This window comes from Schistocerca gregaria, chromosome 10, assembly GCF_023897955.1.
Source record: "Schistocerca gregaria isolate iqSchGreg1 chromosome 10, iqSchGreg1.2, whole genome shotgun sequence".
Classification (NCBI taxonomy): Eukaryota; Metazoa; Arthropoda; class Insecta; order Orthoptera; family Acrididae; genus Schistocerca; species Schistocerca gregaria.
Window position 1 is genome coordinate 189,978,896 of NC_064929.1, and position 15,229 is coordinate 189,994,124.

Genomic DNA, 15,229 nt, shown 5'->3' on the forward strand with positions numbered 1-15,229 from the left:
TTGGCACTGTTATTTCCAAGTCTTCTGTTGTGAGCTCAGAGAGAGAAAACTAATTACCTCCTCCACAACAAAAATATGGAGTCACAAAGTGCTCTGGAGAAAAATGCATTACACGTATCTGGATCTATTTATTTTATGCAACCTCCAATAGGTTATTTTTCCCTCGACAAAATAATATTTGCTGCAGTACCCTTTCTGCCCTGATTACACTTGTTTCACAGGCAAAAAATACAGCACTTCATCATGTTGGGTATATAGTCATTTATTTGTTAGATGTTTCCAACTCGGCTACTATTGAGCAACAGCCAAGGTGGGAAACCTCTAAAATGTGTTCCAACATTTCTTATTATACAGGGTGATTCAAAAAGTTTGTACACTAATGAAAGGACCATAAGTAATACTGAGCCAGTGAATGTTAGTAACAGTGAGTACAATCAATGCAAACGAGCCTTAACTTCAGCAAACATCATGTATTGTTTACTCGTGAACACTGCACATTGAAGGTGTTAATGGCAAGGCACCACATAAATTCTTGAAGATAATTCTAGCGCACAGCAGGTAATGCATTCAGCTCGCAAGCTAAAGTCACATCAAAATCCATATTCATATGTCCTAGTGAGTGAGGTGGACATGCACTCGATCTCCCATATAAACTGATCCAATGCTTGGGATAAGTGGCACTAAATGTGTCATGTATTTGCACAGGAAAGTCTACACATGCTCTCTGTAGTGTTGCGTTTGCAGCAAATGACATTTTACACTCCTTGTGTAGTATAAGGAAAGATGATCGTGACAGAATAACATTAAAGCAGTAAGTAAGTTGCAAGACACACATACTGTCTGCAGGTGTTCCTTTTAGTATGCGTAGACATTAAATGGAAGGTGCAAAATACAAGAAAACAGGAAGTATATTGTAAGGTTGAGCTTTCGATGCATATGTAATATGAAAAGTTGTGTTGTACTCGTAAATTTGAGTCTCATTAATGATCTATACATACTTCCGATGAAATATATGTTTAAAAAAAAAAAAAACCACCACCAACAACAATAGAACAGAACACGAAGAAGTAACGAGACTCAACTACGGTGACAGTATCAAAAGAAAAAGGTAAATACATCAAATGTGACACATCTCGTGAAGTGGTCTGACTCAGCTGCGTAAAACACTCCGATCCAACTGTATGTACGCAGAACCAGTTATGTCTGCTGAACTTGTGTGCATTGATGGTCCGTGTTGTTCCTCGAATTCCATACCATCCACTGGCTCAGGATTATGTGCAAGACCATAAGCTCCTATTCCAACCTTGTTAGAGGAGGCTGAGTAATTCAGTTTGAGCCCAACCTTCTAAATCACTCCACATGTATTCTAGGTACATTCCACAGTCAGGCATGTTTGCTGACAACTCACAAAGCAGTCGTGTCAGCTTACCTTCACAGCTGCCAGGTATGCCTTCCCATACAGGGCGTGGGCGAGCGTCGCGACGGCACCGCAGCCCGAGTGCAGCGAGCTGTCCGGGTCGACAGCGAGCCGCACTGCCAGCTCTACGGCGGGCTTCAGATCCTGGTAGGCCTTGTTGGTGGCCAGGGCCTCCAGCTGCGACAACGCTGACAGGGCCTGAGCGCTCGGGTTCGGCACCGTCTGGTCCACACTGCCTGTCGACCTGCTCCTGGTGGCAGCAGACAGGTACGCAATGTTAATAGCATTCCCCTGTGGCCACCCACAGCCATGGGTCATGTGAGAGACCTCTCCACCTGCTGGATCTTTGAGAATAATACACTGAAGCGCCAAAGGCAGGCGTATCCAAATACAGAGAGATGTAAACAGGAAGAATATGGCACTACAGTCGGCAACGCCTATATAAGACAAGTATCTGCCGCAGTTGTTAGGTTGGTTACTGCTGCTGCAATGGCAGGTTATCAAAATTTACGTGAGTTTGAACGTGGTGTTATAGATGGTGCATGAGCGATGGGACACAGCATCTCTGGTGTAGGGATTTTCCCGTACGACCATTTCACAAGAGTACCATGAATATCAGGAATCCAGTAAAACATCAAATGTCTGCAGCCGGAAGAAGATCCTGCAACAACGGACCAACAATGACTGAAGAGAATCGTTCAACGTGGCAGAAGTCAATGCTCTGCCATCAACAAGGGTCAGCATGCGAACTGTTCAACAAAACAACACCAATATAGGCTTTTGTAACATTAACTCATGTACCCTTGATGACTGCATGACACAAACCTTTACGCCTTGCCTGGACCCGTCAACAGCTGTGCTGGACTTTTGATGACTAGAAACATGTTGCCTGGTTGGACGAGAGTAATTTCAAATTGTATTGAGTGGATGCACGGATACGGGTATGGAGAGAACCTCATGAATCCATAGTCTCTGCATGCCAGCAGGGGACTGTTTAAGCTGGTCGAGGCTCTGGAATGGTGTGGGGCGTGTGCAGTCAGCGTGATAATGGACCCCTGACACATCTACATGCGACTCTTTCCTGAGTTTAAACTCCCCCAGATATGAACATTACTGACCATATCTGGAATGCCTTGCAACGTGCTGTTCAGAAAAGACCACCATGCTCTCGTACTCTTACGGATTTATGGTGGCAATTCCCTCCAGCAATTATTCGAGCCTATGCCACGTCGTGTTGCGGCACTTCTGCATGCTCGCAGAGGGGCCCTACGTGATATTAGGCAGGTGTACCATTGTTTTTTTGGCTCTTCAGTAACAGTATTTCACACAGTGTTAATCTGCAAATGGGTAGAATTAAGAAGTTTCAGATTCTGTAGTACTACAGAGTGTATACGCGGGCAAGAAAAAAAAGTCCCCGTGTTTCCACATTAAAAATATACTTTTTCTCCTGTACTCCTCGTGAAAGCAAATTTTTCCGAGTTAAGCAACAATATACTTTCCTTCGCAGCTGTAAAGCTTAGCAATCTTTTTAATTCCGAAGGTTTTATACACCGGCATAGAACTTCCCGAAACAGCGCGGCAACATTCACGCTGCATATTTTCTTATTACGAAAATATAAACACAGAATTCCAACAAATATAGCACGGCAGCTTCCGAATCAATGAAATGCAGATAGCGATGCGCTTGTAACAGCTCAAGTCACGTGATCTCGCCATTTAAATACCGGAGATACTCAGAGCACATGACATCATTATTGTATAATTTGTAATCTATGGAAGAACTAAAACGATATATCAAACACAAATGCGCAGGTAAACTTTTCAATTTTTGCATAAATGGCCCGTCTTGTGAACCCTAATGTTTTCTAAGTGACTGGTCCTCAGCGTTAAGTTTTGAGCCGAAGTCTAACGCCCAGTGATTTAAGGAATTCATCTTGCGTACAAGAAAATTTACACTGAAAATAACAAAAAAAAATGGCTCTGGGACTCAACATCTATGGTCATAAGTACCCTAGAACTACTTAAACCTAACTAACCTAAGGACAGCACACAACACCCAGTCATCACGAGGCAGAGAAAATCCCTGACCCCGGCCGCACGAACACGAGCTGCGGACTGAAAAGAACACTTCTTCTCAAACGACCAATTTTGCTGTTATTATCTCGTTTGGATTTTATGATACAATAGAGGCCAAAAGTAAACATATTTGTTAGAGTATTAGTTCTTGCCAGTCGAAATTTCCGGAATACTAAAAAATTCCCAGGTTTTTCCATAAATACAACTTTCCCATTAAAGCCAAATGCGAGAAAAGCAAAGCAGCACACGGTTGTATACACAATATTTCTTTAGAATTATAAAAGTAGAACGAATGTTTGTGATGCATATGCGCCTTTGCCGGTTCTAGGCGCTTCTGTCTGTAACCGCGCGACGCTACGGTCGCAGGCTCCAATCGTGCCTCGGGCATGGATGTGTGTGATGTCCTTAGGTTAAAGTAGTTCTAAGTTCTAGGGGACTTATGACCTCAGAAGTTAAGTCCCATGGTGCTCAGAGTCATTTGAACCATATGCGCCTTTACCATAGTCGAAATCGACTCCGAGAAAGAAATTTTCTCGGCATGGTATTTTCTTTCTCGCAGGTCGTGTTGAAAGGAACGCTCTACATTGTTGTTTAAAAAGACATGTGGCCTATATAACTCTGTAATTAGCGTTTAAAAATTGTAAGTAAATTTCAAGATGCTTGGTAACAACATTAAACGACTTGTACTCCCGTTAAAAACTTACAGGATATGAGTTGAAGTTATCTTAGATTTGGAAACGGTACGCTTTTGGACACCGGCTTCTATCCAAAATGTTGTGTATTCCTATAAGTTTGTAACAGTAATTTCCGACCACCCTGTGTAGTAGTATAAATAAGCCAACACAGTAAGAGATGCTTCTGGGACCAAAACAGACATAATTTAGATAAACTAATTATGCAGCTACGTGTTGAGCCCAAGGAATTTCACCCACAGACAGCAATAAAATATTCCATAAGTACCACAAGACTGGAGTCTTGAGACAAATCTGGTGTACGGGCAGCCTACTCAAGTACAAGATGCAGCGAGCTGTGTAATGACTGTTGAACAACTGTACTCACATGATGACTGGCATAGACAGAGCTCCCGGTGCACTCGGTGTCGTCCTTACAAATGGCTGCTCTCCATCTGGAAGCTGCGCCAACACAAACACAGCCACTGCACGACTCAGCAGGCGACACCTGAAAGTGACACACAGGGGCCACACTAAACATTTGTCGTCTGATTTAGTTAGTAAATGGTGTCGGAGGTCACATGGATTGTCGATATCTGCATTACATTAAAACATCGAGATATGCCCACTGAATTATCAGATCTGTTAACAAACCGTACTTCCACGTCTGGACCGTACCTTCCTGACAATGGGTGTGTGTTTTTTGTAGCACACACATGAGATGTCGAAGGCGCATTAAAACTGGAACATATCACCTAAGGGAAGAAAAATGCTGGACTTCCAGGTTGGGGGTTTATGGCATTTGGTTAGTAGCCCATCACTCGAAAAATTCCAGCACCAAGCCTCGGAAATAGGGCGGAATATTGGGTAAAGGACTCAGGTGAAACTTATACAGTAAACCCCCGTTTATCCGAAATGACCGGGACGGCGTCCGGATCGGATCGGATAAACCGAAGTCCCCCTGTTTTCACGCGTGAAACACCGCCAAATTTGATTTTAAAACGTGCGTAGGGCACGTATAATGTTATTCACAACGATATCAGTAAGACTGCATGTTTTTGACTGAAAAAAAACTGTGTTGGCGTGTAAAAAGGCGCCAAAGTATGATTGAAAACTCGAAGTTTTTAAATGCTGAATAACAAAGCTTGTTTATTTTGCGTTCTTAAGACAAAATCCGCCTATTTGGCAGCAAGGAAAAATACAAGAGTTTCATTTTATTACCTACACTTTTCGGTAAAAAATAAACTACAATAAAAAATTATGAAAGGAACGAAAAGTCTGTCCTTTTGCTTCAAACTAATGGACGTTCAAGTTCTAGGACGCTTCATTAGAATTTATTTTTTGGTAAAAATGTCTGTAATGGTTTTTGTTTTGGGAAACTTATATTGCCAAAACAAATCTCCAACGTTGGAAAACAAACGATTTCGGAATAAGTCGCCTCCTCCTGTTGGTTGCTGTACGCCAGGGCGTAACCGACTGTGTGTGTGAGGATTCTTGTTCTCTGCTTCGTCGTCAGAGACATAATCTTCTGACGCTTTCTGATTCATCGCAATTTGGACGGTTTCTCCCTCAGTCAAGCCAAAAACTTCGTTTTCTATCCACTCTTGCATCTTCATACCCCCCTAGCTTCTCCAGTAAATTCACCAAAATTACGTCATTTTCATATGTTTCTGGCACATCAGCTTGAATTCCGGTGTTGCCTTATGATCTAAGAGCTTTTTCCTACAAAATCTTCTTCTGCACCAATCGCGTATTCCCGCAGCTTGCGTCTCTAATGTTTTTCCATTGCGTTGAAAACACCTTGGTCCATCGGTTGACGTAGAGACGTGACGCTTGATGGGAAAAACACAACTTTGACATCTCCATCTTGAAGAGTATCTGGGTGAGAAGGAGAGTTGTCCACAAGAAGTAGTGCTTTTCGAGAAAGTCCATTTTCCGACATGTACAGTATTTTTCTACAACTGGAACAAACTCTGTCTGTAACCAACGTTTGAAGATGGCACCGTTCATCCATGGATTAGACTGATTAGTGTACCACAATGGCTAAGGTTTACCAATTGGTTGCTGTCTAAATGCTCTTGGTTTTTTGTATTTTCCAATCAATGTAAGGCACAGTGAGCCGTGCGGTTGTTTGTCTTCTTCTCGTGTTGACTGGCGCCACTCGGTTTCGCAAGCGTGTCCTGTCGTTGTTTATCGGGGTTGTGTGAGTGGGAAAGTTCAGTTGGGGGACTCAGGAGGGGCCAGGCCCGCGCAGTGCCAGAACCGGTGGCCGCACGTCATGGACTGCCGGATGAAAGGGCTGTGGTCATGAGGGTGTACGACCTCGTCATAAACCGGATCCAGCAAGCCTTAAATGAATTTCAGTCCAAGTAGAGAAACCTCCACCATTGTGATATCTCGCGATTCTCCAGTGACTCAGGTTCGTGTTGCTGCTCGTAGTGTCGCTGAGGCGAAGAGCAGCGAGTGGAGTGCTTGGGGAAAGCGGATCTGTTTAGCTTTCATCGAATTCTTATTACTATTTATTGCGTTCACCTTTTTACAATTTGTTAAGTTCAACCAGCGGTAAGTTTTCTTGCCTGGTGGCCGCTAACGTCCCAGTTACCTGCCCTGGGGTTAGTGTATGTATCAGAAGTGTACGTTTCCCCACCTTACCGCTGCTGTCCGGCAAGGAGTGTAGTTTTGACAGCTTTCTTGATTGTAGGCCGGTTGGTAATTTCTTCTACTCTGGTGGTAGTGATTTCTTTCTCGTTCCGGGTCCTCTAAACACAGTATTCTGGGGTGTGGTGCAGACTTCCGGTTCCGGCTTTGGCTTATTGTTCCATCGTTGCATTTGGTTTATCGGGCGTCAGGTAGCTTCAGCAAGATTATCATTAGTCTGAGTTACCATCTTGTGAAGTGAATGCAACTCTTGGCTGCCTATCTCATCGCTCGCGGAAGAGTTTGTTGCCGAACATTCACAGAGGTCGATTCCTGGAGCTCCGTCTGTGGGCCCCCTTGGTTCTTTAAGACATGTGTGTTTTAAAAGGTCTGATGGCCAGTACTTCAGTGTAACGCTCCTTCAGCCCACGCCTTCTGTGGGTATAATCTGCCTCAGTACACTTATATACTGGTCCTTGTGTTTTGTAATACAAATACCTTGTGCCTACATTAAAGGTTATATGTGTCTAGTTAATAGTTCTGGTCACCTTTTGGAATAAATCTTGCAGTGTAGTGTTCAGTGGATGTAAGGGTTGTATTACCATTATCTTATTCCACCCGTTTCGTGATCAGTTGCTTATTTTTTTAATTAACCTTTACTATTTTACAGCAGGTTTCTAAATTTTTTATATTATTGCCGTTCCTGGCGTGTAAGGCCTTTTGTCCAGATGACAGTGGTTTGCTTTTAAAACATTATCTGCTGTATCTGTATTTAATTGTGATTTGCTACATTGTAACTCACTGGAAACACTATTATTTACACAGTTGTTTATTCCTTCATTAATAACGTGTGGTATTTTTTTATTTGTTGTTGAGTCTGGAATTAATAGTTTAAAATAAATTGTGAGTAACTGATTACGGCCCGTCCACAGTCGTAACCGAATCCTGCCTTCCCTTGACTATCAGGTTTCAACTGAGTTAATGATTGCCAGTGGCATTACTGTATGCGAGGACAGTAACTCTTTCTTTGCCCTTTTTTTTTATACCCGGATGCAGTTTTTTCTTGTTTAGAGGCAAGGGTTTTAGTTGGCAACATTTTGTAATTCAACCCCGTCCTATCACAGCTGTAAAGTTTATACTGGCTATCAGCTCCTTTGTCGATGATAGTGTGCAGTTTCTTTTTAAAAACCAGCGATAGCGGCTTCATCCCCGGATCCACTGATAGCAATTTCGCGAATGTCATGCCACTTCTTGAACCGATCCAACCAGCCTTCACTTCCGATGAATTCTTGCTCCTTTCCACGAATCAGCTCATAAAAAGCCATCGCTTTCTGACGAAGTAGAGGACCTGATACTGACCCACCTTTGGCTCTTATTTGTTCGTGCCACAAAAATAAAAACTCGGAATGTGCACCTTTTTTTCATTGTTTTTCGACATTTCACTGCGCTGCCTGACGCTTGGATGGAACAAAATTTTTCAATTTATGATCGATTTGTCTTTCAGTCAGTAATCGTAGTCCTACCGACATTCAAATCCGCAGCAGCTTTAGCGGGTGGCTTAACAGCATCAATTCTCTGCAAGCGCAAAGCTATTGTTCCAACGAGGTCACGTTCTTTTTTCGTTTAGCGCCCGTAGTCACGTTCAGCGTTTTTTGTTTATAACCAACACTCGACTAATTCTTTTTTGGTTTTTGGACACATTTACCGCTGGACATTTTAAAGCAGATAGCGCGAGCACGTAACGTTAAATCTAAACCATACAGACGGACAAAACTAGGCTGTGGCAGCCATCGAGTGAATACATTCGATTCATCTCTCCCCTGTCCTACGCGGCAACACAACACGGCGTTGTGCGATCACTGTTAAAAGCCCAGCTTCATCTGATGTACTGACAACAGGCGGAATCTGAATCTGCTTAGTGTATTCATCTCTTGGTCTCCGTCTACGATTTTTACCCTCCAGTACTAAACTGGTGATCCCTTGATGCTTCAGAACATGTCCTACCAACCGATCCCTTCTTCTTGTCAAGTCGTGCCACAAACTCCTCTTCTCCCCAATACCTTCGCATTATGTGATCCACCCATCAAATCTTCAGCATTCTTCTGTAGCACCACATTTCGAAAGCTTCTATTCTCTTCTTGTCCAAACTATTTATCGTCCATGTTTCTCTTCCATACATGGCTACACTCCATACAAATACTTTCAGAAATGACTTCCTGACACTTAAATCTATACTCGATATAAACAAATTTCTCTTCTTCAGAAACGCTTTCCTTGCCATTGCCAGTCTACATTTTATATCCTCTCTACTTCGACCATCATCAGTTATTTTGCTCCCCAAATAGCAGAATTCCTTTACTACTTTAAGTGTCTCATTTCCTAATCTAATTCCCTCAGCATCACCCGACTTAATTCGACTACATTCCATTATCCTGGTTTTGCTTTTGTTGATGTTCATCTTATACCCTACTTTCAAGACAGTGTCCATTTCGTTCAACTGCTCTTCCAAGTCGTTTGCCGTCTCTGACAGAATTACAATGTCATCGGCGAACCTCACAGTTTTTATTTCTTCCCCATGGATTTTAATGCCTAACTCCGAACTTTCCTTTACTGCTTGCGCACGTTGTATGGTTCAAATGTGTGTGAAATCTTATGGGACTTAACTGCTAAGGCCATCTGTCCCTAAGCTTACACACTACTTAACCTAAATTGTCCTAAGGACAAACACACACATGCCCGAGGGAGGACTCGAACCTCCGCCGGGACCAGCTGCACAGTCCATGAGACCGCGCGGCACCTTGTATCGTAAAGAAGTTTAACGGGTGACGAAGTGAGAATATCTGCTTGTGGGTTTGCAAGCAAACAACACAAAGTCGGCTAAATGTCTCTTGCAACTTGTAAAATACTTGCTAATCGAGACTGACAAGACAATCTCAAAGATCATGCCTCTCCTAGGGGATCATCGCGGCAGTAGCCTTGAGAGATTATCAGAATCAAACCCTGTACGGGAGAACACTGAAAATAAAATTGTTGCAGCAGGCAAATGACATTCAGTTGCAGCTATTTTGTCTCCCTCCGTGTGAAGACGTGTCGTACATTACAGCACGCTTTGCTAGACTTCTTACTATGCCCGTACCGGTTTACGTATCTCAACAAGAGACCCAGACTCCGCACAAGTATTCCAATATTAGATGTACTTTTCGTTTAACTGATACACAATGAAGAGATCCTGTGTGATGTGGCACAAGTTAGTAAACACGAATACACAGTAAATATTTACAAAATAGGAACATGTATGCTAATGTACCTTCCACAGATCCCAAGTGAAATTGCTCTTGTGAATGTGGAATCAGTCAAAAAAGAAAAAGTCTGGAGCATATTTACATTTAAAAGGACACAAAACTTGTCACCAAATATTAAATGTTCGGCTCACTTAGGTGCCTATGATAATTCTAGTGTTGTTATAGCATACATAATAAAAAGCAATTTCAGCACTTATTCACAATGATCGTATTAATGCACAAAATTTGTACAGAAGTTACTAGTGTACGCAATATTTACTTTGGGTAATATTAACAACACACAAGCATCAGCCGGTTCTGCTAAGAAATTCATCGATGAAATAGGAATTGGTCACCAATAAATCCTTTACTCTTTTCATACGGGCGTGTTACTGAAAATGTGTATTGCTGAGTAGTGGACACATTTGTGAACGAAAGTAAGGGATTTTTACAAAGAATTAAAGTTATTCTTATTTGAAACTTCCTGGCAGATTAAAACTGTGTTCTGAACGGACTCTAGAACTCGGAACCTTTGCCTCTTATTTCTAGTATTGATTCCAAAAGAGGAAAAAGAGAGATATTTTTTTTAATGACACAATCCATTAACCAACAAATACATTAGGTAGTATCCCCAGTTCCTTAAACAGCACGATGTTCTTTAGTTCACACCATAAATAATTCGTAGGCACGTTTTTGGGCTCGGAAAACTTCAGCTTGGCTTTATGAGTTACCACCCCCCCCCCCCCCCCCCCTAGAAAATAATCCCGTACAACATTGCGGGATATAAGTGAGCAAAGTGCACTAGCTTTCTTATTTAGGGATTTGTTGAGGTGCTTCAACAGTTCTGTGGTACGCTCCTCCCAGTTGCCACTTTCACATCAGACTGTTCCTGGACCAGGACCCGTTGCGCCACCCAGGAGACCATTCTTCCCTCCACCCCTAAAAAATAAAAACACGCGGTGTATCTTCCTGAAGCACATATGGCCGAGCAGTCAGTCCAGCGGCTATAATGGAACGACTGCACATAAACCCGACACTTCGCGTGAACAAGACGAGCAGGAAACTCGTCCGACAGTACTAAGAGGATTATTTGATAAGCCTCGGAATAGCCTTGTTTGGGGGATATTCACTTGGTCCAACGGAGGAGGGAGGAGGAGATTAGTGTTTAACGTCCCGTCGACAACGAGGTCATTAGAGACGGAGCGTAAGCTCGGGTGAGGGAAGGAAATCGGCCGTGCCCTTTCAAAGGAACCATCCCGGCATTTGCCTGAAGCGATTTAGGGAAATCACGGAAAACCTAAATCAGGATGGCCGGAGACGGGATTGAACCGTCGTCCTCCAGATTGCGTGATCCAACGGTCCTCCAGCTTTTTTATCCCATCGGAAAATAGCTTCTGCAAAATACTCATTGACTGCAACTGTCACTTCCTCATTTGATGAAAGTTTCTTCCCAAAAAATGGTTCAAATGGCTGTAAGCACTATGGGACTTAACATCTGATGTCATCAGTACCCTAGACTTAGAACTACTTAAACCTAACTAACCTAACGACATCACACATATCCATACCCGAGGCACGATTCGAACCTGCAACCGCAGCACCGCGGTTCCGGACTGAAGCACCTAGAACCGCTCCGACACAGCGGCCGGCTGTTTGTTCCTAGCAAGATATAGTTTCAAGTTAGGGAACAGTATGAGCCACTTTAGGGTTAAGCCTGTTGAATGAAGAACCAATAAAAGCAAAGTTCATGCACTTTCACCATTTTTATCGCTAATCTGTGAGACGATGCACTATCCTAGTGAAAGAGCACTTTTTGCGTGGCAACCTTGGTCTTTTTTCAGCCAACGCAAGTTTCAGACGATCGAACAATGAAGCACAATAGGGCCCAGTTATGGGTCTGCCTTTTTTCAGTTAATCTATGAGGATCATTCCTTGGGTAATCGCCCCCCCCCCCTCCTCCTTAAAATAAATAAAGGTGGCCATCTCTTTACCAGCTGACAAAGCTGGTCTTCGCCTTCTTCAGTGCATATTGTCCACTGTTTTGACTGCTGCTTGGACTCTGGCGTGTAATGATGGAATCAGGTTTCACCGTCAGTCACAAATCGTTTCGAAAGGTGGTACGGATTGCGATTAAACTCGGCAGACATTATGTTGTGCCGGACTCGCTTTTGGTGATGGAGAGCAATCGCGGCGCCCACAGCTTCTTCATGGCCAGTTCCCCATGTACAATATAATGCACTTGCTCAGTTGCGTTGCCTACAGTCTCAACAATTTTTATTCGGCAGTCTCGAATTACCGTATGATGGATTTTGTCAATGGTTTCCTTTGTGGTGAGCTCAATTGGACAGCCGAACCGCGCTTCGTCTTCTGTGTTTGTCTGACCACGATAAATTCATTATTCCGATTCTTCACTGATGGTGCACAATCCGCGTGGACTTTATCCAGTTCTGTTGTGATTTGTGCGGCGGTCCAACCTTTCAGACGAAAATGTTTAATAACAGTACAAAACTCGGTTTTCGTCTTTTTAAAATCGCAGTCAACACACTGACCAATTCAGACAGCTCTCAACAATCAACTGTAAGCTGTACATTATCGAAATTCTTTATACAATCCTTGGAATAATCATGCTTGCCAACCATGCAGGTGCAACAAAAAGATTTTATTCTTTCGTGAAATTTTACCACGTTTTTCCACCCAACCTTGTTTGATAATCTGATGTTTCACAGAACACTCAGATTTGAAATTATACACTTTCGAGCGCGTTAGAACCAGTTTTGGAAAATTTTTGTTCATTCTGATGTCGCTTATCTCTGCAAAATGACTTCCCAAGGATTGAAGATATTCTGGAGACAATAGAAATTACTGCCACGATATTGACTATGTGGCACAAGGGAACAAAAAAAGGCCATCAGATAGTAAATCATGTGATTACGGATAACGAGCTATTTCCTTGCGCCAAATAATCGACTGTTTGACTTGATGCGTTGCACCTGGCGTAGTCATGATGATGAATTATGCGACATTCTTTTTCCACGTTTCATAGGTGACGTGTAACAAACCATTTGTTGAAACTTCCTGTCACATTAAAACTGTGTGTCGGACAGAGACTCGAACTCGGGACCTCTGCATTTCGCTGGCAAGTGCTCTACCAACTGAGCTACCCAAGCACGACTCACAACCCGTCCTCAGAGCTTCAATTACGCCAGTACCTCGTTTCGTACCTTCCAAACTTTACAGAAGCTATTCTGCGAACGTTGCAGAACTAGCACTCCTGGAAGAAAGGATATTGCGGAAACATGACTTAGCCACACCCCGGGGGGATGTAGCTGAGTTGGTTGAGCACTTGCCCGCGAAATGTAAAGGTCCCGAGTTCGATTCTGTCCGGCACACAGTTTTAATCTGCCAGGAAGTTTCATATCAGCGCACACTCCGCTGCTGTCTAGAATTCACATTAACTATTCTTCTATGCTCTAAAGCTGTGGTCGTGAAACTGCAACCCAAATTAAGTATTCATGCGGCCGTCGGTTCTCAGTTGTATTTTGTAATAATCTGCATCTGGCAACCAACAGCGGTGCCACATTCCCTATACTGGGCGATTTTAATATCACGAAAATAGCTGATCGTTGTGAGCAACTGCAGATTAATTTTATTCGACGGCAGTCACGTACAGCCAACAGTTGCGAATGGTAATTATTTATTCTTCGCCGATCCTGAACATACATTTCCATGTGTATCTGGTACTTAAAATGGTTAATTTATAAACTAGTAAAGAATAAATGCTCACCATTTGCAATTTTTTATCGTATCTGACTACATCGTCGAATCAAAAATATACGGTGGAATTATAGTTTGTATGCGAAAAGTTGGCCGACCACCTCAGAGGTGAAAGCTGGGTGACGGGGTACGCAGACATGTCGCTGTGGTCTGAGGGGACCTCATAGTAAGGATGCTTCCTTCATTGTCTTCCTGTGTTGCCAACTCATGGACTTGGTGTCGTAACGATCAGCTGCTACGGTATAAATTTCAACTGGGAGAAACATGGATTCGTGAATGCATATTACAGAGATGGTCGTCTTCAAATGCTGGACATATTTCCATCCGCTTACACAGCATTCTATTGGTGTCACGCCACTGGAATCGCTGAGTGTGGCAGCACTATGAAACAGGGAACAGACGACACGAAGTGTTCCGAATCGCGCCGACTTTTAACGATCAGTACTTCCACGCCGGGAAAACTTGACGCTGCAACACGTTTCATGCTTGTTGTGCAAGCATGCACAAATTCCTTGCACCTACACACGTTTCAAGCAAGCTTGTACACGAATTACTTTGTCTAACAGAAAATTTCAAGTTCAGATGACGATGCACTGGCTTTGACAACCTTTTTGCTTGTATTACGAAAAAATATATAAAATGTGATACATGGAGTACTGGGTAGTTAAAGAAACGAAACTGATCTCCCACATTGACTATTCGTGGTAGACACGCCATGGAAACTATCTCACCGTACTGTTGATTTTCTTCTCTCTTTCTCCATGTAAGATTGTGTTCTTTGATTTGATATACAGTACAGTACAGCGTTTGTACAGAATGTAATTTAGCAGAACGAAATCAAAATTAAATCGAGCCAGATCACAGACAAATGGTTGCACAAGCCACCACATTCTTGATGCACAAGCAAGCATCAGGCTGTTTGGACAGTGTTAATGCTTGCATACCTTTATCCTACACACTCTCAAGCACGTATCTAGGTGCGGGGTCGTCTTTGGTATATCTAGTCTATAGCGGACTCATAACATACAAATTTATGGAGGTCACCAATTAACTGCGGATGATGCATATGTTTGTACCAAAGTAGCAACGCCAGAAGATAGTAAGAATTTGCAGAGAACTGGTGAATGGCGCAGGCTCTGGCAGTTGTCCCTGAACGTAAATAAATATAAAATACTGCGCATTCATAGGAAAAGAAATCCACTACTGTACAGCTACACTATTGATTACAAACAGCTGGAGACAGCGTCTGCCGTAAAATATCTAGGCGTAACTATCCAGAGCGCTTTTAAGTGAAACGACCATATAAAACGGATAGTGGGAAAAGCAGACGCAAGACTCAGATTCATCGGAAGACTCTTAAGGAAATGTAACTC

At 42.9% G+C, this 15,229-nt stretch overlaps 1 protein-coding gene across 3 annotated transcripts in view; it reads right to left on the minus strand.

Annotated features, from left to right (window-relative positions):
• The window catches only part of LOC126293652 (ectopic P granules protein 5 homolog), a 393,414-nt gene that overhangs the window by 2,601 nt on the left and 375,584 nt on the right, over positions 1-15,229 (minus strand). For all 3 annotated transcript variants that reach the window (XM_049986936.1, XM_049986934.1, XM_049986935.1), the window contains 2 exons: positions 4,553-4,672; positions 1,430-1,667 (listed from right to left, as the gene is read on the minus strand). In XM_049986936.1, the coding sequence (XP_049842893.1) occupies positions 1,430-1,667; positions 4,553-4,672 (358 nt within the window). The remainder of the gene's footprint in view (positions 1-1,429; positions 1,668-4,552; positions 4,673-15,229) is intronic.